This window comes from Tubulanus polymorphus, chromosome 7 (assembly GCF_964204645.1).
Source record: "Tubulanus polymorphus chromosome 7, tnTubPoly1.2, whole genome shotgun sequence".
Lineage (NCBI taxonomy): Eukaryota > Metazoa > Nemertea > Palaeonemertea > Tubulaniformes > Tubulanidae > Tubulanus > Tubulanus polymorphus.
Genome location: NC_134031.1, coordinates 6,084,652 through 6,107,122, shown reverse-complemented (window position 1 = coordinate 6,107,122; position 22,471 = coordinate 6,084,652). Strand labels below are relative to the sequence as shown.

The following is a 22,471-nucleotide window of genomic DNA, read 5'->3' as shown; positions in this document are numbered from 1 at the left end:
TCTAGGTTTGTAATAACTCATTGAATCCGAGGTCAAGGTTAAAACGAGGTTCCGCTGTAGTAGGAATAGAATCCGAGAGACCAACGAATGTGAAAGCGATGAGATTTCGATATATACATGGACCTGATTATTATTTTCATTACAAAATACACTACTATAAATGCGTCGGCGTGTCTTTAAATCTTTCAATTCTGATCGCGAGTCGCTTCGGCCGGATGCGGATTTTCACCGCCGCTCTGAGACGACGACGAGGATGACGGATTCGTGGACGACTTCACCGGGAAAAATCGGCCGTAAAAAGCTCCTAACGTCTCTACTTTGCCGTGTATAATCGATCGACACAGTTGACAAATTCTGCTATCATTCGTCCATATGTTCGATTTTCCTGTCGTGAAAGAGAAATTCGGAATACATGAGCGAAGGGAAGGTCACAAAATGTTCAGAATGACCCGCCCCCCCCTAAAAGCTACAGACTCATACAGGGTGGCCACTTACCTAGAAATCATCGAAAAGTCAGGGAATTTTCGGTTCTTGAAATAGTCAGGGAATAGTGGGGGAATTCTATTTCGTTTTGGTTATGGGTTTTGGAGATCCAACGAGATATGCCTCGCGCATGCGCCATCAGTTGCCTCTTGACGCCATTGCGAGAGTCACGGCGTGAGAGTTCACGCTCGTAAATTTTTCGGATTTTTACGTTCCACTTGCGGGTTTTTCAAGATTTGAGATCGATTATGCAAGAAGGAACGGTACCGGAACCTGGAGATGGGAGCGTGGCTCCTGTTTGTGTTAGTGTTTTCCCAGGAAAAACACTTGAAAAAGCCCTCGACGAGGTCGGGTGGAAATTCTGAGAAAAACAAAATGGCGGTGGCGAGGTCCGCTACGTCGATTTTCCCTTCCACAGCGGCGATTTCTGGTTCTAGCGTGTCGCTTTGTCGAACTGCCGGGTCTTCGAAGGTAAAAGAAAAGAAAGATTCTAATAATAATAACGCTTCGGAATTTCAACGCATCGAGAAACTTTTGACTGAAGTAATCCAGTCCCAGGTCGAGATGAAGGAAAAAGTGAGTGTTATGTGGGAAGCCGGGTGCGGCGACGAGGTCGGCAGTGATTCGGTTTCGATTTCCGATTTCGACCAACAATGCACAAAACGGCATGATATTTCGGACGATGAGGACTATGAGGGGCCTCCACGAGCAAAAAAGAGCAAACCAAGTTCTGCCGAGGGAAGTGCTCGAGCCGCTGGCTCGAGTAGGCCTAATAGCATTTTTTCAGCAATGCTGAATAAATGGCAAACTAAAGAAACCACAGGAGTTTCTGTGGATGGAGACCTTGCCAATATTGTGCATGGGCTATTCCAAGAAGGGATTAGCGATGAATCGTATAAAGACCTTTGTAAAAAATATGAGAGACCGGACAATTGTGAGAGTCTCGTGCCCGTGAAAGTTGACCAACTCGTTTGGGATATAATTTCGACGAAGTCACAGGCGATGGATGCAAAGTTACAAGTCACTCAGACTTGCATTGCAAAGGCAGCGGTCTGTCTTACTTATCTGGCGGATAAGTTTAATATTTGCGAATCGGCGGAGAAGCCGAGTAACAACATCGAGGAATATTCTTCTGCCTTAGCGCTGCTAGGTCATGGATACCATAACTTATGTTTGCGACGAAGAGAACTGTTAAAACCGGATTTGAAAAATGAGTATACTCATTTGTGTTCCTCGTCTGTTCCTCATACTGATAAACTTTTCGGAGGAAATGTGGAAAAAACAATTAAAGATATTACTGATGTGAACCGTGTTGGGTCTAAGTTAAAACCACAGACTTCAGGCTTCAGAAACAGGGCTTGGAATTGGAGACCGTGGAAAGGGCGCGGCGCATCTACATCGTACAGCCCATATAGCCATATGCACAAACATTTCGGCTCAAAACAGAATATTTATTTAAACTACCAGCAGGCCCGTTTGCACGGTGGAAGCGGGCCGAGCCACAGCAAATACAAGAAAGGAAAGAGTCTGAAACAAGTCAAACAAGACTAAGTCAGGTTAGTAGAAAGTCAGATTTTACTATTAAAACCGCTGGAAGTCTACAGTTTCATTTGGAAAACTGGAAAAAGATCATATCAGATGTAACCATCTTGAGAGATGTTTCTGGCCACAGGCTTGGTAAGGTACCAGTTCGGCATAGGGTACCTAAACCGTTGAGATTTAATGATACAGAAACTGCAATTATTCAGGTGCAGCTTGATAGATTCCTGGAATCAGGTGTTATTGAAATGACTGATCATAGCTATCCAGAATTTATATCGAATATTTTCATTCGCCCGAAAAAAGAAGAGGGGGCATATCGAGTTATTCTGAATTTGAAAAATTTGAATAAATTTCTGGAATACCATCACTTCAAGATGGACACTTTTGAAGCTGTTCTCAAGCTGGTTACACCTGGGTGTTTTATGCAGTCTATTGATGTTAAAGATGCGTATTATTGTATATCAGTCCACCCGGAAGACCGGAGATGGCTTAGGTTCATGTTCAATGGAAAATTGTATCAGTATACATGCATACCAAATGGCCTTGCATCAGGACCTCGGACTTACACGAAATTGTGTAAGCCAGTTTTATCTTCCTTAAGGAAGATGGGGATAACAATAAGTGGTTACATTGATGATGAAATTATCATCTCAGACACTGAATCACAATCCCAGCAGGATAAGGTTGACACGATTGAGTTGCAAGAAGAATTAGGGTATATAATTAATTATAAGAAGACTACTAAAGACGGGACTCAAATTATTACACATTTGGGTTTCGTTATAAACTCCAATGAAATGATAGTCACTCTGACTGAAAAGAAAAAAGAGTACATCTTAACTGAATGCTCTAATTTATTACAGAAGAACATTGAGACGATTAGAATTGTGGCAAAGGTTATAGGACTCATCGTGGCAGCTTTGCCTGCTGTGGACTATGGAATGATGTACTATAGAAACTTAGAAGGTGAGAAAATCATAGCTTGACAAAAGAGTAAAGGAAATTATGATAAAACAATGATTGTATCATGTGAGATGAAACAGGAATTCAAATGGTAGGTTGAGAACCTGCATACTGCAGAGCGGAAGATATCTCGAGGGGAACCGAATGCCGTTATTTCAAGTGATGCTTCCTTTCAAGGCTGGGGGGCAGAATACTTGAGTAATAGAACTGGAGGGAGATGGAGGAAAGATGACGCTGAAGAGAATCAATCTATAAACTTCTTAGAATTAAAAGCCGGATTCTTTGCTCTAAAATCCTTCTGTTCAAAAATGAAAGATACCCATGTCCATCTGAAGATGGAGAACACATCTGCCATTTCGTATATAAACCATATGGGTGGTACAAAAGTCAAAAACCTTAATAGCCTGGGTCGTGAAATCTGGGAATGGTGTAAAATAAGGGGTATCTGGCTTTCAGCTTCACATATACCTGGAAAGTTAAACGTGGACGCGGATTTTGAGAGCAGACATTTCTGTGATGAAGCAGAATGGAAGTTAGATTCCTCTATATTCAGAAAGATTGTGATGAAATATGGGACACCAGACATTGACTTATTTGCTTCTAGAATGAATGCACAGTTGCCGATTTACATATCATGGCGCCCGGACCCAGGGGCGACATTTGTCAATGCATTTTATGTGTCATGGAAATTTAATCTTTGTTATATGTTTCCACCTTTCAGTCTTGTGGGAAGATGCCTACAGAAGATTCGAATGGACGAAACTCCAGCAGCAGTATTAGTAGTTCCGCTGTGGGCGACACAGGCGTGGATGGCAACACTTGAAATTATTGATAGACATTCCCGTAACTCTGCCGAAAGTCGATTGGCTGATAACGCGACAGGGAGAAACTAGGACTAGAGAGATATTGTTGGCCTCATGGAAAAAGGGCACACATCAACAGTATGAGGTTTTTCTCAGGGAAAGGAAACGGTTTTGTAATAAATGGAAAGTTAATCCAATTCATCCCTCTGTAGAGCAGTATCTCGAATTTTTAGTTTATCTTGTTGATGTAGAAACCTTAAGTTACAGTGCAGTGAACACAGCGAGGTCTGCTGTTGCTCAGATTGTAGAAGTTGATGGGAGATATAATTCAATGAGTATAGGGGCTCACCCTTTGGTGTCTAGATTTATGAAAGGATTGTACAATTTGAGACCGCCCCAGGTTAGATATACTTATATATGGGATGTTTCTCTTGTTTTAAATTGGGCGGAGAGTTTATCGCCTGTAAGATTTTTAAGTTTGAAACAGTTGACTTTGAAACTTGTGATGTTATTATCGTTGATTATGGCTGCCAGACCAACGCAGTCATTGAGTTTGTTACGATTAGATCAAATGATTAAAGAGAACGAGAATTATAAGTTTTATTTTGGGAGAACCGATTTAAAACAGTCACGAAGGGGATCTATTCCCCCAGATGTTTGTATTAGAAAGTATTATGTAAATAGGTTAATTTGTGCTCATCTTGCATTGTCGGAATATATTAGGAGAACTAAGGATATTCGGGAATCTGAACCTAGATTGTTTGTTAGTTACGTAAAACCATACAAAGCAGTTTCGAGAAATACAATAAGCAGATCGGTAAAAACTGCGATGTCGCAGGCTGGAATTGATACAAAAGTATTTAAGCCTCATAGTGTAAGGGCGGCAGCTACCTCGAAAGCTAAGCTGAACGATGTGCCTTTGGAAGATATTTTGAAAACGGCTGGTTGGTCTAACGCAGCTACTTTTGCTAAGTATTATGGAAAACCAATTGTACATGATTCGCAGAATTTTGTGGAAGGAGTATTGAAGAAGTGATTATATGTTAATAAATTTTCGCAATACTACGTACATTTGAGTTGTTACTGTTTTGTCGCTTCTTTGAAGTCTCATTGGATCTCCAAAACCCATAACCGAAATGAGATAGAATTTGAAAGTTAAACGAGCCTTACCTGAAAGGTGAAGTTTGACTGGAATTCTATAGAGTGAGGTTATGGGTTGGAGATCAAATGCCCTCCCTTCCACTCCCATTGTTAGGGCTCCAAAACAGTATTTGTTGAATACTGATGGCGCATGCGCGAGGCATATCTCATTTGATCTCCAACCCATAACCTCACTCTATAGAATTCCAGTCAAACTTCACCTTTCAGGTAAGGCTCGTTTAACTTTCAAATTTTGTGAAAAAGCTAAAAACCAGGGAAAATCATTATTCTTATGTTCAGGTTGTTTTGGCTTTACCACGAATGCTGAGCGTACAACTGCAGGTTGACTCCGGTGTTATCATTTTGATCGAAATGTCAGAGAAAAGTCAGGGAAATTTGTCGACATTTGCTAGATCGCGCGTAAAATCAAACAGTTTACATTTACGTCTTCTGTATTAGTGATTGATAGGATTCTTGGTAGGGAAAACAACGCATATGTCGGGGAATAGTCAGGGAAATAATCGAATGAAAGTGGCCACCCCGTCATAAATTGATGCCATTCAGCCGCTGCACCTAGGCTTATGGTTAAAGTAACAGTAGGAAATGTGTGAGGTGAAATTACCTGAATTGAATTCACAATCAAGCACTTCTGGACATTGCTGAAAACAAAAACAGAGAATTTTCAAATATTTTCAAACAGATTTCTCAAATATTCGAACATGGAATGGACTAACCGGTAAATGCGCGTAAAAAATGGATCACTTACAAATAAAAATTCCCATACGCTGAACAGTAGTAAATGCAGTTGATATGGCGTTATTAGATGGAATATCTCGCTGATATAGCACACAGGTTCTCGCAGAATATCACCCTGAAATAATACAAAATCTTACAAAACTGAAGAAAAAACCCGGCAAGTTTTTAACTTATTTTTACACAGGAATTTCGCCCACCCACCCGCAAAAACAAGAATTAGGGGGTCCAGGGACACCATGCCCACTTGGGAAGTGGTTCCAAATGCTCAACAATCTAACAATTTCAATATTCAACGCCTTCTGGTGACCATATGCAAAAACCAATGACCTTGAAACTCACCACAATCATAGAACATGTCAGCAGCTACGATTTTGTATTCAATTGTGATAACAAAATATGCCTCGTTACCAATTTAATATGGAAATACTAAGTTATTCTACTATTCAACGCCCCCTGGTGACCATATTCAAAACCCAATGACCTTGAAACTGACCACAATCATCGAACATGTCACGAACTATATCTTTGATCAAGGTAACAAAATATGCCTAGGTACCAATATAATAAGGAAATACTAAGTAATTCTACTATTCAACGCCCCCTGGTGACCAAATAGAATAACTAATGGCCTTTAAACTTGCCACAATCATAGATGATGTCATGAGCTACAACTTTGTAATTGATTGTGGTTACAAAATATGCATTGATACGAATATAATATAGAAATACTAAGATATTGTATTATTCAACGCCCCCTGGTGGCCATATACAAAAACCAATGACCTTGAAATGTCCTTGAAACTCACCACAATCATAGAACACGTTATGAGCTACAAGTTTCTAATTGATTATGGTAACAAAATACGCTTAGGTATCAATATAATGTGGAAAAACTTTTTCCCACCTACGAATGAGTACTGATGACACCAAGATGGCCGCCAATTGCGTCATAATTGGCTGATGAAAAATACCTGTCTCAGGTATAAAACATCCCTTTTCAAAGAATACTCATCACAAATTGCAATGAGAAATGGCAAACCAGTAGGAAGCTACAGGACACATTTTTGGGCACTAAAAAAGGTCATAGGACTGTCATCTTGAGTCCGATCAACCCAATTTTTGTTATGCTGATGGGCCCTGGGGAATTCACATACATCCGAAAGATCAAGGTAATTGATCGAAGCGTCTTCAAAATTTCCCTCAAAAAGTGAAAAAAGTGCTGATTTTGGCGAACAACAACGGTTGCCAGTCGGCCATCTTGATTCTGACAGGGCCAGTTTTTGGGCTGAAGATGTGTCTAGGGTAGATACATGTGTAACCCAAATATCAAGACATTACATTGAAGCGTCTTCAAATCTTCCCAAAATAACTGGAACCCTCTAGCTAACATTAGCGACTGAAATTTTGGTCGCTTATTTTGCCTATTGTTCACGATTACGACCGATATTTCGGTCAACTGTATATGACCTGCAACAGGGTGCTAGTACAGTACAGCACACTACTACGCGGTACATAGGTGTTTATTGGTTAGCAGAAGACCGTCTGCTTTATCTCTAGTTCCTTTCCAGCTGTATAGGCGTCACCACATACATGCATCATCAAAAATAAGCTAATGCCATCTGGTACAGAGTGTGCACAATTATCTAGGAGTGAAAGGGTTAAAGACATGCTCTCGGTCAAGTACCTTTTTAAGGGCTTCGATAACTTTGCACGAAGCGTCCAGATACCACGGCGCGTTCCGCGTTGAATTTCCCCTCGAAGCGTCCCAGTACTGAATCAATGTCGCCGTCAGGGAACGTAAAATGCACGAACATATAACCAGACCACTTTTCGCTGAAAACGATACCGAGAGAATCATGTAATAAGCTTATATGAAAACTGGATTAGCAGACTTTATTACCGTATTCTTAATCTGTTTAGCTTTTTCCCTTAGTTTCTAATATATATATATATATATAAATTAGATAAATGCAGCAGTGGATGTTTTGCAAAAAGGGGAAAGGACAGTGGGCATGCCAGTTTGGTATCATTTCTGATTACTCGATTAAGTTCTTGGTTCCTCATTGTATATAAATTTCATAATTTCTGTTGTAACTCAGTATTTCTGAATATGACTAATAAAATATAGTCAAAACGTCGAATCAACTACTAGCTCTAGGAAACATTTTGCGGACTTAATTTTAGTTTTTCAGTATCAGTAACATAACAGAAGATTCACAAGGGATGCTGAAGGCTTGTATTACTCATCTTTGATTTTGACTAGATTTTGACTGATAAAACCAAACCGTTTATGCCTAGTGCCATGGCCACTGTAGGAAAGCCAAACTGCAAGCAGTTACCAGGCGACTATCCCCAACACGCTAGGTCGACAAGGGACAGGGTAACCAGCTCACTCCTTCTATAGCCGCCATTTATGGGTACAAACACTTTTTCTTAGATCAAGAGATTTTTGAGACAACACAACTTACACGTAGACACAAGGTCTAGTATATCCCATAGTACCGGATGATCCTCGAATCTCTTTTTGATCTGTAAATCCCTGTTGCAAAAACGAGAAATCAATAATTCTAAAACCTGTTAGTTAAAGCCATTTAATGTGGGTAATTCTTCAAAATCTACTCTCTACAGGTACATATGTGTATGAATATTCTAAACCTGGATTTCTCATGACCACACAGATTTCATGGGTTCCAAATTAACCCGGATAAACCTTTTGGTTACCGGTCTTGCTGATCATTCAATTTAATCATTCCTTTTATGACGAAGTTAATATTAGTAAAAAGCTTACTACAAATTCTAAATAAGTTTCTTAACCCTTTCAGTGCTGACTTAATGATACCCTATAGTGCTGAAGATAATTTAAAATTTTGAAAAATTCCACTGTAGTGTGTTGAATAACGGGAATATCACTTTAGTGCGTCTACACCGTGGCGCGGTGTATCGTTAGTTACTAATATTTCACTATGTTTGACAGATGCTGCCATTTTTCAAGAGGGATAATTACTAATTACTAATTACATCAATACACCGCAGTACACCGCAGTGCGGTGTACTAGCAAAATTCATCACCGATTTATACACCGCACTGTGGTGTAGACGCACTGAAAGGTTAATAGTTTCTGTCAAAATGAACTACAGTTGTTTGAACTTTGGACACTGATACCACTTGTTCATTTTGGACACTGATACCAAGTACTTGTAATACCTAAAATCTATCCAGACGAATGGACAGACAAGTTGTTCACTGAGGCATAAAGAGGATGGCCACTTTCCCTGATTTTTTCAAGTGATTTCACAAAATTACCTCTGAGTGAGTGAATCTGAGAAATTTCTCGGTTTAAAAATTTTAGAATTCAATCATTTTTCATCGAATCACATACTGATAAAGAAACATGCGGTCAAAAATATATCCGGATTCCCTTGAGTTTATCCAGGCTTTCTATCGCATAATCTGTCAAATTCCAAGAGTCTCCCTGATTTTTTTCTAGAATTTTCTAAATTTCCGTAGTTTTCGAGGTCAGTGGTCACCCTGGTAAGGCGAGTTTTAAAGAAAACGAAGATTCTTCTCATCTTACCTTTCTACCGTTTGCTTCATGAGCTGTAAATCGGGAGCAGGCCACACTATATCGTTATACAGCACGTCTGACGTGACTTGTTGAACCAAAGCGCTGGCAAGCACGTGCGCAGCGGGAGCCGAAAGCGTCTGCCCACACGTCGATGCCGGTTTACCGTCGACCTCGTCAGTTTCCGTCATCGACGTATTCAAAGCCGGTTTGCGGTCGTTTTTACTGCCGGCCGTTAACATCGCTCTGACCAATAGCTGCCGATTGAACACTTGTTGATCCTACAATCAAATACATAACATGGCACCCGTGAAGTTAATGAAAACAAATTCTCCAGGCTCCAGTTCCACAGTTGTGAGTTAGAGTTAACTTCGAATTAAGATTAGTTCATTTTCAATTAGTTAATGAGTCAAATGATTTGACTCATTAACTTTTTGATTTGAAATCTTAACACAGAACTGTGGAACTTGGACCGGAGTAGGATATTATCTCACGCAGGGATGATTTCGCCCGGATCCCGAGTCAAATTTGGGCAATGCCTACTTCAGAAAGCATGATGAGAGAAATCCCACCACCATTCAGTCCAAGATGAAAAATTTTTGAATAGAAGAGTTTATATTTTGAGCTACGTTTCGGGTAAACACTATTAGCCATCATCAGGCGTACTTAGAGCGCATGTTTACACGCAGACCACCCACTTGATACTAAACAATGTCATGACAAAGTGAAGTCAATCAATTCCGGAACCGGTAGCAAATAAAACGCTAAATAATTTGACCAGTGCCAAAATTTGGCTCTAGTCTGGTCCGACGTTTTGGCCATTTTGCACCTGTGTGAATGGTTGTTCTGGGCCGAATGACTGAAATCGCAATTGCGCATGCTATGACTGATATTTCAATTGCACCAGTTTTCACCGAGCAATCTCACCACCTTGTACCGGGGGTAGATACCAACCTTGGTTACGATGGACGATCTTGGCGGACGTTTTAACCCGTGTCCGATGACGCCGGCATGGAATACTGAACTGTGCGATTGAGGAATGGTCACCGATGAAGCTAAGTTCTGGTTCTCGCTGGCCAATCGATATTGCGTATCATCCGCGGCCTTGTCGGTGGCGTAAACCTTGGCTCCGAACAGCCGCGAATTTTCCTGAAAAACGTTTTCAAAATCATAATCGAATCATGTCAGTGTTTACCGTATACCGGTTTATCTTACTCATACAAGACCAGTACACTGATATTGATCTCAGTAATCCGTGTTTAATAAGCGAACCCACAGGGATCATTCATTTATTACGTACGCGTAAAATTTGAATTTTTCAACCCCCCTCTGTACGCAAAATCGGCCATTTTCTCATACACAAAGTATTACAGTACCCAATTGCACTGACCCCTCCCCTAATGCGTACATAATAAATGAATGATCCTACAGTTGATAATTTAACCATTCTTTTGCTGACAGTTTCCAAGAATCCTAATATTGTCAATTCTAATACAGGTTTCTCACACACGCGCGCACGCACGCACACACACACACACACACCATCTTAATATATATGTCATTTTATTTTCGTTGCTCAGAAGATGAAGTTCAGTCAAAATTTTGAATATGTCGGAAAACAAATAGTTAAATCACAGTTTAGTTAGTCAAGACTTCAAGACTGTCAGAAAACAAATAGATACATCATCAACTGTGGGCTTTGCTCATTTATTCGCACAACTTTAGAGAAATTCAGGACACACGATTACGGCAGATCCTAGTCAGCACAAAGGGTTTAAGACTTATGAGTGAAGCAAAAATAAATTCACACTTTTTTAACCAAGCAAATATGAGCAGACATGTTTTCAAATACATTGTACAGTACCTGCATGAATACGCCGTCCATTAAGAAGCGCAATATAACGTTCATAGCCGGTGACAGACGGCTGAGTTTCTGTAAATACTGATTACACTGAGCGGCTGCTTTACTCTTCTGACTGAAATCTAAATTCGAATGACAATTTCAAATAAACTCCATTCACGCGCGGTTAAATCAAGGGCGCATTTAGGAGGTGGACCAGGTGGAATAGTCGACCCCCCTTCAATTCGAATGTGCCCTCCGTAGTCTGGAAAAATTTCTTTTGCATACTAAATTTTCAAAAGACGAAAATAAATCCAAATGGGCCCTGTTAAGAGCCAGAACGAAAATGCCCCATGGTCCTAAATTTTCCGTGGGAGGGCCACCAAAACCACCACCAACGTTTCGAGCATGCAGCCCACGCATTGCCAAATCTGCCATTTTCGAATTGAAGTGCCCATTCAAATTTTCAGGTCAACCTCATTCAAGAATCCTAGATCCACCATTGTAAATACTGCCATTTGGCAGGGTGGCCTATTCTATGATTTGCTTCTTCCCTGGAATGTCCCTCTTGACATATACATCGTTTTCCCTTACTGACTCAGGTTAATAGTCCGATAAATCAACACAGTTAAGGAACAAACAAACTTCCCAGACTTTTCAAAGCAAAGAAAATTCGCTGTCTTTTCCCCGATTTCCAGTGAAGCAGCCACCCCCGTTTGAAAATGAGCCGACAATAACCTCGAAACAAGAAACAGATTTTTTGCTAATCTTACGTAATCCTGAGGTTTAAGTTTAAACTGGCCAGGGTTTACGAGCACTTTACCTTTTAAGGCGAGAATTTGAAAGAAAAATGTCACGACAGCTCCGCACAGTTCTATCAATTGCGACATGTCGCAAGCATCCGGTAAACCGATTACATCTAGTATCTGTATCGTTACAATCGCTGTCACCGTGCGTTGACTAGTTAATAAAGAGGCCAGGGTCAATAGATGCTTTTGTAGAATCTTCTGTAAATTTGCTCTGCAAATACATGAAACAACACAGGATGAATACATGCCGGTAGTAAATATAATTTACTATCAATATCAATAACAGGGTTCTTATGGGCTAACCTATTTCCTTTCCATTCCATTCCCGGATTACGAACTTTCCATACCCCAAAGCCACGATCACACAAGGAAGATTTGGCCCGTGCCAAATTGGCACAGATCAGGCTCTAATTAGAGAGCGCGTTCATACGTAAACCACTCACTCTATACTAAACAATGCTCAGAACCAGTTGCAATTCAAACGCAATCATTTGTCCCGTGCTAAAAATTCGAGCCAGGCCTGGTCCGACGTTTTTGGTCTGGCCAAATTTGACCTGGGCCAAAAACACTAGTGTGATCGCGGTTCAAGTTACACTTTTTCTTTTTTAGATGTCCATTCAAAGTAAATTAGTGGCGATTATGTATCAATACCATTTACAAGTGTTTTCTTCACGAGTTCTATCAAATGTGTAGTGATGAACAATGTGATCTGTAAAGTGCCAACTCCCTGTAGGCATATAGCATGTAATTCAAAATTGAATGAAATTTATATTTTGTGAACATATTCTTATTTTTCTAGCCACAGAGAATAAAACTTAATTGCAATGCCACAGATTAATTGGGGTGGCCACTTTCCCCCCATTTACATATCCTGATTTTTCCATATGATTACACAAAATTCCCCGAGTGAATCAGAGAAATTTCTAGGTTTAAAATGTTATAAGTCATTTAATTTTTCATTGATAAAGAAACAAGCAGTCAACAATATCCAAATGCCCCGAGTCATCCACGATTTTGGTCAAATTCCCTGTTTTTAAATAGATTTTACGTATTCTCTTTTGAGTTTTCCAGGTTCTCCCTGTTCATTTATATGTACATTTGTATATATACATATTCATTCAGATTTATATCTCACCTCTCCGGACACTTGTGTCTTTTTTCTTCGCGAGCGAGCGTCAATAGATTCATCAATAAACGCACAGTGTCCACGCGTTTACGTTTGATCGGTTTTTTTATCTCAAGCTTTTGATAAACGGTAATTTCACCTTTGCCGATCGTCTCCATACAGTAACCGATAGCAGTCGTTAACACATGCGCGCAACGCGTTTCCATTTCTTTCTGTAGTTTTACGAATAATCCCAGCTGAAATGAATTATAAACCCTCGTTGAATATCTAATGTAGTCGGTAGTTTACCCTTTCAGTACGTCTACACCGCAGTGCGAAGTATTAATTGGTGATGATCTTTGCTAGTACACCGCAGTGCGGTGTATTGATATAATTCGTAAACATCTTTATCTCTTAACGAAAGATGGCAACAACCTATATAGTACTACTTGTCTCGTTATCTATATATGTATTATATAACCACCAACTCAAAACAGTCCCAAAGATATGAACTGCATGGAGTCTACCGTACCTTAGTTTTGCACACGGAGTGCGTGTATCCGTACGCGAGAATAGCAGCAGCACAGCTTTCACCACAATAAGCTGCCAAACTCACCAATAAATGCGTCAACCATTTACTCCTAAAATATACGACCATAACTTAAAAACCTGTTGAGATTTTTCCAACAAGAAAAACTTTTTTCCATCTATGAATCTAACGAAATCAATTCAATTTATGAATCTATTGCCAGCAGCGGTTAATGAATGAATTCATAAATTGGTTGAATAATCATGAAATTTATTTCTCCTAAGTTATCATCAAAGTGATATGATTGTGGTTGATTAGAGAAAGCACTTTCAATGACAAGGCAAAAAATCTAGCGATGGTGAATTGTGCGATGGATTTGGTAGTCAGCTACGGCAACCGCAGCAATCTATGATGGTTTAAGTATTGCTAATAGTAATCCTCCACCGGCAGCGATTCGCACCTGATGGCATCGAGATTACCACTGTACGAAACCCTGCCACACTAGGTTGAGCACGCAGCTACACGCGCAGCTTAGATGATGTCATTATTAGCCAATCAGATATCCCGTTACATTTTCACCCAGGTTTTCCCATTTATAGTTTTTCCATGAAGCTGCGCATGTACCTGTGCACCCGGTCTACTGTGGCAGGGGTTTGTGCCGTGGCTGAGCATAGCGATGCCATCAGGTTCGAATCCCTGCTGAGGGAAGGATGGCTGCGAGTCTGTTTGGCCTAAATTCAAGCCCTGCATAAAGTAACTTCAGAAAATCCAGAAAGGGCGATCGTTCAGCCCCATAATCTAGTAACGGTTAAAGCACTAACCTTAGATCCGACCCATCCAGTAAATTCTGACACAAATCTAACGTGTGACTTTCGACACCGTAGAGAAGCGGGATGTCGCAATCCGCCGTACCTCGCTGGGTCATACCGTATACCTTCATCGTAACCGAGTCCAAGATGGTCGCGCACGTTCGTCGAACTGTATCGTTGATCTTATACACGGAATCTGCGAGAAATTTCGTTACGTTAATTGAATAAGAGTATCGCATACAGGGGCGGATCTAGAGGAACTAGTGAGACTCGTACAAGTCAATCAAAATTTTTTCAGTGCCCTTTTTCATTTTGTCAATAAGGACAAAAGTACCCTAACAAAATGGCGGCTAGCAACTGTAAAATGGTTTATTGGTGCATTTCAGTGCAGGAGTACGACTTAATATTGCCTTTTTGGAAATCTAAGTGCCCTTTTGGGAATTGACTTGTTCTTCAAAATTAGCTCCGCAGTGCGGGGTTGCACCTCATATTCCCCTTTTTGGACAACAAAGTGCCCTTTCGGGATGTAGCAAGTACCGGTAATTCAAAATTAGCCTCTAGATCCGCTTCTGGCAAAACAAACGATCGGTCACTGTTCCTGAAATAACAACTCAGTTTTATTCGAGACACAAACCTGGTTCAGGAGCAGCCGTTTTCAATAGGAACTGAATGACTTTCAAGGCGCCGACATCCGTCTTTATAACGAGCTGCACGGCTAGATCCAACAAGCTGAAAATTTAATCGAGTTCTTAAATGGTATCTAGGGTCATTCCTGGATATGAGGAGTTTTCGAAGAGTCTTGATTTCAAATTTCAAGGAAGTGCAGCTGCATCACTTTTATATCCCAATTAAAGTAGACTCCTCCTAAATCGGCACTGTTTATCTCGGTAAACCATTCGTGCGGTGGTTTTGTAAGCTAACTTTTATTCTTAACACTACTAGACTCAGTTTCTAATTCGGTAACCGCAATGGTGTTAACAAATCTTGGTTCCAACTGCACCGATCCGATTTAGGCGTAGTCTACTGTGTACAACTGCAAACATTTCTAATAGCCTATTCCCCAAAATTGAACGAGCTTCAAAGGTGTTCTGGGTATTTTTCCCAAATTAAAGGTGTTTCAAGCACCTTTTAAGGCATTTTCCATTTAGAAAAAGTTCTTGAGAAATCAAGGATTTACGGCAGCCTTCGGGCACAAAAACTTACCTCGTTTTATCCTGTAAAACTGTATTTTGAGTTTGCGCGAATCTCGCTCCTAGTTGATTCAGTACATCAGGTGTGACTGAAAATCGAAACTACCCTGTGAATTCTTTTTCTTTCAATCGAAACTTCAAAGTTTTAGATCAGCAATTCTCTGATGAACTCGAGATCTTTATAGATTTAGTTGTTCTGTACTAACTGATGATATAACGATTTTCGTCGTCTTTTTTTTTACTTACGTGTGTGAACAAATTCGTTGGTGATGACTTTCAGTAATATTGCAGACATAGATGCCAATTGTAGCAGAAACGGGATCGTCGACAGATGCATTACATCGTCATCAGACTTCAAACTTTCCTGGAGGAATAACGTATTACATTTTTGGATAACAGCATTTAGCCTATTAACCCTTTCAGTGCGTCTACACCGCAGTACGGTGTATGAATGGGTGATGGATTTTGCTAGTACATCGCACTGCGGTGTATTGATTTAATTAGTAATTACTAATTATCTCTCTTGAAAGATGGCAGCACCTGTCAAACATAGTGAAAACTTAGTAATTAACGATATACCGCGCCAGGGTGTAGATGCACTATAGTGCTATTCCTGATATTCAACACACTAGGGTAGAATTTTTCAGAATTTTCAAATTATCTTCAGCACTATAGGGTATTAATTAGCCAGCACTGAAAGGGTTTATAGGTTTTTAGCGTGTATATGCGGGGTCCCTAGAGATCAGTGATTCCTATAAGGAGTCACTTTCTTATCTCAATTACTGTAGACTCCTCCTAAATCAGCACTGCTTATCCGGTTACTGATAGTTTGGATGTTTAATCCTTAAAACTACCTAAACTCGGTTTCTAAGTCGGTAAATGCCTAATAAGGTAACAAAAGTCCCAACTGTATTGATTTAGGCATGGTTATGGTACAACTACAAACTCGCCAAAAATTTTTAACTACCTATTTCTCAAATTAGCAGTTTTAAAGGAGTTTCATACATTTTGCTCAAATTAAAGGAATTTCAAGCACCTTAAAAGTATTTTCCGTTCGGAAGAGTTTTTTTTTAAGGAATCAAAGAGTCATAGTGACCCAGTATAGTTAAATTCACCATCTTCAGAACTATTTACTAAGTTGGCCGATACCGAGTAAGAAAGAGTCGAATTAACGATAAATCGAATCATTAACCCTTTCAGTGCGTCTACACCGCAATGCGGTGTATAAATCAGTGATAGATTTTGCTAGTACACCGCACTGCGGTGTATTGATGTAATTAGTAATTATCTCTCTTGAAAAATGGCAGCACCTGTCAAACAGTGAAATATTAGTAACTAATGATACACCGCGCCGCGGTGTAGACGCACTATAGTGGTATTCCCGTTATTCAACACACTAGGGTGGAATTTCTTAAAATTTTCAAATTATCTCCAGCACTATAGGGTATTAATTAGTCAGCACTGAAAGGGTTTAGACTCGACGCGTACCTCAAAAAGATTCAATAAAGCTTTCTTGATATCTTGCCCGTGTTGCGCGGCCAGGTGACCCAGGATGCCGACGACCGTAGCCATTTTCGGTTGAAGTTTTCGCCCCTGCGACGCCGAGTCTTTATCTTTGCCGTTGTGGTGGCAAAAATCTTTCAAACCGCACATCAAAACTCTCGTGATGATCGTCGTCGGAAAACACGATCTGGATAAATGGAAACACTCGAACAATTCGAAACCGGTTCTTATTTGAACGTCGTCGGTCTTAGTTAATTTCAAAGGGAATATTTCGGTCGGAATCGATGACTTACCCGATATGAGCGACAACCCAATCGAAATGCGGAGAATGAACGACCGAAGCTTCCAGCAACGCGTCGACGCAAATATCTGGAGAGCTACTGATCCTGAAATCAAAAGTAAAAATACAAGCGTACCATTGATTAGCCATTGATTTCTTACTAACAGCAGTCCGTTCAAACTTGTATCGAAGATGAACTTTATCGCTAGGGTTAAGAAAAGTTACTGGGGACCTGTTTCAAAGGCTGGTCATCAAATTTACCCCAGGTATAAATTCTCAACGTAAATGAGAACGAACTACCACGGTAGATAAAAATAATGAAAAACTGTGGCAATAACTGAAAAATTTCAAACAATTTCCGCTAGGGTTATTTTTCCCCAACCAAGGCACATTATACTGTAATAGGTTAAAACTCGTTACTTACATCGATGCGAAACACTCTGTCGATATTTCAACGAGGGCCATCGTCGCTTTACAGGTCATCCATAATTGCAAAGATTCGTTTAGGTTGGACAAATTTTTTTTCTGCGCAGCAACGATACCGGCTCGATTCGAATTCTTACTGCTGATCATACCCAGCAACTTCAGAGACCACTGAAATCGTTGTAACAAACATTTTTGAAAATATCGTTAGTCGTAATTTCAATATACTGACCACATACGTAAGCCTCAAAATGGCCAAACTAGGATAATGTTTGTTGGACAGTGGAAGTGCATATCGCTATCTGGGGTCAGTTTCATGAAAAAGTTTAAGCTTAAATCAGTAAGTTTGAATTGTTGTTGTCATGGAAAAAATGAAGTAACCAATAGCAATTATACCAAAAATTTGAGTTTAAGCCAAAAACAGTTTAGTTTGAATTGTTATCCTCATCGAAAACATGAAGTAACCAATAGCAATTACACCAAAAATTTGAGTTTGACTTTTTTATTGTGAAACTGGGCCCTGTAGGTTCTACTCTATAGTAGGACCAAATCCTCAGTTCCTAGATCCAGTTCCACGGTTGTGAGTTAAGATTCGACTCGGGAGTGAACGCGTCGAAACTGAACTAATTCTTATTCAGAGTTAATTCTAACGAAGCACTGCAGAACTGGATCCCGGAGGCTAGGTAAGTTTTCAAACAGTTCCGGTCATTGCGTTCCTGAATCTATAAGTAAATCTATACTCGGGATGACTCTGCAGCATCGTTGTCCACTTAGGAGTTAGCCCAAGAGCCATTTGTTATCCAACTAGCGCCACAATGTTCACTTGCCATAATATGGTTCCTACAGGACCATCGATATGAAATTTGAGGAGTATTTGAGGGGCTTATGAGGGTATGATCACCAAATTTGAGGGTCATTTTTTACGACGAAAACCTAATTGGCACATAAAACAGTACCAGTAGAGTACTTATCAGCCCATTCCAAGCAAAATACATCTAGGCGCCTATGACTAAGCTTATTAAATTCAACTCTATTCGTTCTAAATTCAATGATTTGATATGATATCAAATCATTGCCGAGTACTAAATTAATGCTAGTGCTAATGTTCGCTTGCCTTGATGCATCATCAGGGTGGCCACTTTTATTTGACATGCTTCTTCCCAGTGCAGTGGGCAATACACATGCTGCGTATCTGTTGCTAGCAACAGCTTTCCGCACGTCAGTGAAAAATTGTGTGGCGAATTAGTCGCAATTATCCGTGTATTTTGGCTTCACGTGAACGGCAATACAGGCCAAATACACGTCGAAAACGATTTGGAATGCGTACAAACGAGACGAAATCGTACATACCGTCGATATGATAGGAGACCAGGCTTCCGGGTTACATTTAATGAATTTCAGTAAAACCCTGTGTACGTCGTGAATGATACTATCGAGACTTTCGTTACTGCCTACATCTGAAATAGACGAAGCGAGGAAATAAATTATCACCATTCCATCAAGCCAGCATAGGCCTACGACTAAAATACGTTTTCGATTATCGGACAGAAATTAACATTTGAAAACGCGAAGAAAAAAAAACAGGTATGAACTTTCCGTCCAACTTAGGGCTTAAGTGTTTATCCAACAGGGTTTGCTTACCCGGAAATGCGTTCGCTCTTTTAATGCGTAGAATGTGGGCCTGGACGGCTTGGTCGAATACGCTGCACAGGTGTTCCAACACGGCGAATCTCGCCGATGGTAGAGTTTGCAAGAGAAATATGGCAGACTTCGCGAGATCTTCATTATTCTTCAGTTGGCCCTTCTGATTCGAACCCGCACCCGATACAAACTTTCGAACGTGAGCCAAAATTTCCTAGAATAAAATCGAGAATCAGAAAAAAGATAAGTATAAGGTACATTTGATTAAAGCCAACAGTACATAGGCCTGGGTCAACGAGATTGTACCCAAATGATACTTGTAGAGGAGCCGTGTTAACCAGGTATAGAATAAAATGAGACGAGTACTACTAGGCTATATAGGTTAACTAGTTTAAATAGTTGACACATGAGCTTTTGCTACTAATGTATAGAAGCTTCGTAACTCATTCACCTGATGAAGCCACTATACATAAGTAGTGAAAACTCAACTTAACCGTTTTAGGCTTAAACTTTTTCATGAAACTGGGCCCAGGTGCCCATAAGTTAGTTAAAAAGACCACGGGCGGATAAATAAGCTTCAAGTAACAATAAATTAAATCAATTAAATATAATCAGAGCTGCCAACCTGAAAATTGTTTTGAGGGACAGAGATCCCCATTTTTCGGGACAGCCATAAATTTTCAGGGACATCCAAAAATTTCAGCAATTCAGCTTTTTTACTTAAAAATCAAAATCAAGCACTTAGGCCTATCTTGTGCCCAGGTGAAGAGAGCTGCATCATGAATGAATGTTTCTTAAAATTCACGGACAGAAAATCTAACTCAATGCACGGGAAAGTGAAGTAGCCTACTGACTGCTTGCGCCACAGTGAACACTTGCCTTATTATATTCACTCGCGACGTGATTACTTAGGCCTATAGCCTACTGCTAGCAAAAAAGAGCCAACTTTCCATTGAAATTAATAAAAACCATCACAATTTCCAAGACAAAAGCTAATTGTTTAATAATCCGTGACATTTTAATGCTTCCCGGGACAGCAGGACAAACGATGAAATTCCTTAAGTCTGTCCCGCAAAATGTGGCAGCTAAAATTGTCACATAGGCCTAGGCTACATGTCAACTGGTTAAATCCATTTAACAACTTTTGAGCACAGGGGCTTGCCGTACTGGTATCATCCATCCTCCATCAAATTGTGACAAGCCCCTGTGCTTTGTTTGGAGCAACTGTAGCCAATGAGTTCAACTGCATTTGAAAGTATATAGACATTGTAGTAAGTGGTAAAAAAGGTAGGATGCGAATAAGCGATTTGGTCACAGACTGCAATCAGTCTGGGAAATAAGACTCGCACTCCGTAACTAATTATTAATTACAAACACAAATATTGATCTATTGATATGGGCTAACAACGATAAGATCAATCTGCCGTATCTAAAACTTTTCTTACTCTAGGATCTACGCTTTCTTCGGGGAAGCTTTCCTGTTCAGCAGCTGAGCCGATACGATGACGGATTTCACTCGCCATTCTCACCCTCGCCTGCCGCAGTTGGCATTCCAGCGGTGAAATAAATATCAGTTCAAATATCCCACAAAAGTCCCAAAATCACAGGATCAGCGAAAAAGATTTTAAAACATCAAAACTATTAACGTTTATAATCTAATGAAACCTCGAATTTTCGGTTTTATGCTAAAAACCATTTGCAAGAGTGACTAAAGGTATATGAATATGGTATTAGCAGTATTAGACCACGCACGGCAAGGCCGACACTCAAGGTGATATGGGAAACCAAGTTTACCATTGACACAAAGTGCTGTGGCTACCTATGTTTGGGACTCTAAAGGTCATCAATTTGATTTTAATAATTCTCGTATAATTTTTCCGTTTCACTGAGAAGGAGTGTACCCGGAGTCTTTCGGCTTTAATAAATTCCCATTCAAATTCTTATCAATTATGGTAACCTTTTTAGTCTAGTACATAGCCGTTGTTCCCCAAACAAACGTGGCAGGGAACCGTAACAACGACTGGTATCAGACTATGGTAACCTTGGTGTCTCCCCACTTTTGTCCCGTTTTTCCGCTCTGGTCAATATCGCCTAAAGTACATTTAGTACTGTAGTTTGAGTGTGCAAGTGTGTGTCGTTCGAGTTGCTTAGTGATATAAGTATATACTGTGTGTAATACTTTTAGTCACTCTTGTAAATCGGTTTTAGCATAGGCCTAAAACCGAAAATTCGAGGTATTAAATAAATTTTAATAGTTTTGATGTTTTAGTTTTGATCTTTTTCGATCCTGTGATTGTGGGACCGGGACTTATATTTCATTCGTCTCTCGCGATTCATTGCGTAGTTTTATCACAAAATCAATTCATTATGAATACCGGTACCGGTCTCGGTAGTTAATCATTGGTGGTAAGCCTTTTATCAGCTTTTTATCAGCCTGTTTATAATTGGATATATATATACCATTTTCATACGTGCTTGTATGTGGCTTGTGAAAATATCCGTTCGTGAAACTAAACACAGACAGGTTACTGTACAAGAGGAGAACTAATTAAAATGTGTTGCTAATTTGATGAATTTTGCAGAATTCCGGGATCTGGACGAAGAATTCCAAGTAATTATAGAAAAGGCCTAAGGGTTCGTTATGCCTATTCCCAGGGGACAATACATTTTAGGGGAAATTTAGACACACCCCTCCCCTTGTAACAGCTACGAATGTTGTCACACCCCCCTAAATATTATGTAACAAAATGAAATACCCGTCCTGCCCCCCCCCCCCCCATATTGGCCTTATTATTCATTTCGACCATTAGGACATTGGTAACACTCTAGCAGTAAATAATGCACCACTTATTGATTTATGCGTCAAAGATCCAAGCAGGCAACCAGTCCCCGCAGCGAGAGTACGACCTGTTTATAGACTTGCAGCAAGACGCTTAGGCTACTTTGAGGGGCCCCAGCCAGAACGAGTCGAAGCAGGAACACCCCTGTACGCGATTAATGATGGATTACCTCAATGGGAAGATGAGGATCAGTTTCTGGTCGTTTAAACAAAATGTTCAAAGTTCATTTTGCCCTCAGTAGTCAAGACTCTT

At 40.1% G+C, this 22,471-nt stretch overlaps 1 protein-coding gene across 2 annotated transcripts; it reads right to left on the bottom strand.

Annotated features, from left to right (window-relative positions):
* Window positions 1-104: 104 nt before the first annotated feature.
* LOC141908047 (integrator complex subunit 5-like) lies at window positions 105-20,914 on the bottom strand. Of its 2 annotated transcripts, none has more exons than XM_074797839.1 (21): window positions 20,825-20,914; window positions 19,380-19,593; window positions 19,089-19,195; window positions 17,740-17,909; window positions 17,329-17,421; window positions 17,021-17,222; window positions 15,779-15,896; window positions 15,546-15,621; window positions 14,977-15,071; window positions 14,355-14,538; window positions 13,537-13,645; window positions 13,035-13,261; window positions 11,914-12,110; window positions 11,115-11,233; window positions 10,205-10,399; window positions 9,263-9,531; window positions 8,156-8,226; window positions 7,372-7,520; window positions 5,698-5,802; window positions 5,554-5,590; window positions 105-385 (listed from the first exon to the last, which is right to left on the bottom strand). In XM_074797839.1, the coding sequence occupies exons 1-21, from the start codon at window positions 20,900-20,902 to the stop codon at window positions 186-188; spliced, it is 3,015 nt and encodes a 1,004-aa protein (XP_074653940.1). In that variant the 5' UTR covers window positions 20,903-20,914; the 3' UTR covers window positions 105-185. The 2 variants fall into 2 exon arrangements, with proteins under 2 accessions (XP_074653940.1, XP_074653941.1); XM_074797840.1 differs by having other exon boundaries at window positions 19,089-19,189.
* Window positions 20,915-22,471: the final 1,557 nt, after the last annotated feature.